The sequence below is a fragment of the Elephantulus edwardii genome, unplaced genomic scaffold, assembly GCF_000299155.1.
Source record: "Elephantulus edwardii isolate Elephantulus edwardi_28Jun2011 unplaced genomic scaffold, EleEdw1.0 scaffold00631, whole genome shotgun sequence".
Classification (NCBI taxonomy): Eukaryota; Metazoa; Chordata; class Mammalia; order Macroscelidea; family Macroscelididae; genus Elephantulus; species Elephantulus edwardii.
In genome coordinates this window covers 83,409-85,089 of record NW_006400381.1, presented here as the reverse complement: position 1 = coordinate 85,089, position 1,681 = coordinate 83,409, and the positions used below count along the sequence as shown (strand labels likewise).

Here is a 1,681-nt window from a genome sequence, read left to right as displayed (position 1 = left end):
TTTTATTTATTTATTCCATTATTTACTTTTTTAATTTTTTTTCTTTTTAAAAGAGAAGTCTGGTTTCTATGGTGCAGAAGGACATGCATCCAAAATGACTGATCTTCTTGGACGGTCCAGAGCCGATAGCCTCCAACTGGGATTAAAAAAGGCTGCAGGAAAGATTCCAGGTCTTATTTGACCCTTGTACACCCCTTTTTGTCTTTGACGACCTCTGAACCATTATAGAGCCCACTTCAAAAAAGCTGGGGAAAATACCAAAACCACAGCAAATAGGCATTTTTATTTTCAGATGAATTGATACTTACCTCCTCTCGTCCACTGGAGGTGCAGGTTCCGTGTGACTGCCTGGCCATCTGGAGATCTCTCCGGACGTGGATAACAAGATGTTGAAATGCCTTCTGAGCTCCGTCAGGACAGACTGACGGGGTAACTTGTGCTGGCCCTCCATCTTCTGCCTGATGGCTGCTTTCATAAAATGAAATAGAAAAAAAACGTTTCTTAAGAAACACTGCAGATGACACAAGTGCACTGAATTAGGTGGGAGACGTAGAAAGATGCCGTGTCAAGTTCACAGAAAAAGCTCAAAGTGGGCAAGGGATTGCATGCACAGGATGGCGAAAACAGATCAAGGAAAAACTCTGGGAGGTATAAAGTGTGTCCGTCCTCAACTACCCCCCACAAAAAAGGCCAGAAGATGGCATACAAGGCCATTCTTTATATACACAGCCAGATACGGCACCAGGTCCAAAAATCAGGAATTTTCTCACTGGCCTAAAATGACATGGAAACCAGTAATGACAGCTACATGCTGACAGATTAAAAAAAAATACATACATACATACATACATACATACATACATACATATATATAATGCCTTTAAATTACAAAAGAATTGAAGCTTTTCTTTAAGATCCATTGCAAAGATGGGCTTTGTGACACAAAGATTCAAGAACCACGTCTGTTTCATCCCTCCATCGAAACACAAATAAGAGAACTGCGTTGAGGGACGCAATAATTTTGTGCATGAGATACAGACGACGGCGTGTATTAAACACAATAGGAATGAGGGAAACTGGGAGACACAGTGTATCTGAACTTTGGAGGCAAACCAATAAGAAATTAAAATGAAAAATAAAAGACCTCATCTGTAAATTGTGAATAATACACACTGGGTTGTTGCCATCAGTAAGAGGGAGAAAAATTTTTATAAACACTAATCAGCGTAAGGTATTATTAATTAACTAGAGCTGATTTTCATTGGTAAAAAATAATAAAATAAATAAAAGACCTTCCAATAGAGATTATGCAATCCATACCGACAGAGTCTAGGAGACGCATATTTTCCACCATCACGTCCACGTAGAGTTGTTTCTGAGTGAGGTCCAGCAACGTCCATTCTTCCTGGCTAAAGACCACCAGCACATCCTCGGTGATCACCGGTTCCTGAGAGTACCGGACACAGGCTGGGTCAGCAAGGTATCGGGTACATATGGACAAGAAAAGAGGGGGAGGCTCGCATCCCAGAGATTTCACACAAGGTTGTATGTTTGGCCAAGTTCTTGGGACTCTAGGATTGAAACTATGCTGTTGGTTGGGGTTTTTATTTTTGGTGCCGAAACCCGGGAAAGAACCACGCTGGGTTTTGGTTTTTTTAAAAAAAGATATAAATATATATAT

The 1,681-nt window shown here is 40.6% G+C and overlaps 1 protein-coding gene across 1 annotated transcript in view; it reads right to left on the bottom strand.

Annotated features, from left to right (window-relative positions):
* Positions 1 to 1,681, bottom strand: part of LOC102869747 (zinc finger protein 135-like) — a 39,978-nt gene that overhangs the window by 2,425 nt on the left and 35,872 nt on the right. The window contains exon 3 of the mRNA XM_006903395.1: positions 1,321 to 1,447. Coding sequence (XP_006903457.1) covers positions 1,321 to 1,447 — 127 coding nt within the window. The remainder of the gene's footprint in view (positions 1 to 1,320; positions 1,448 to 1,681) is intronic.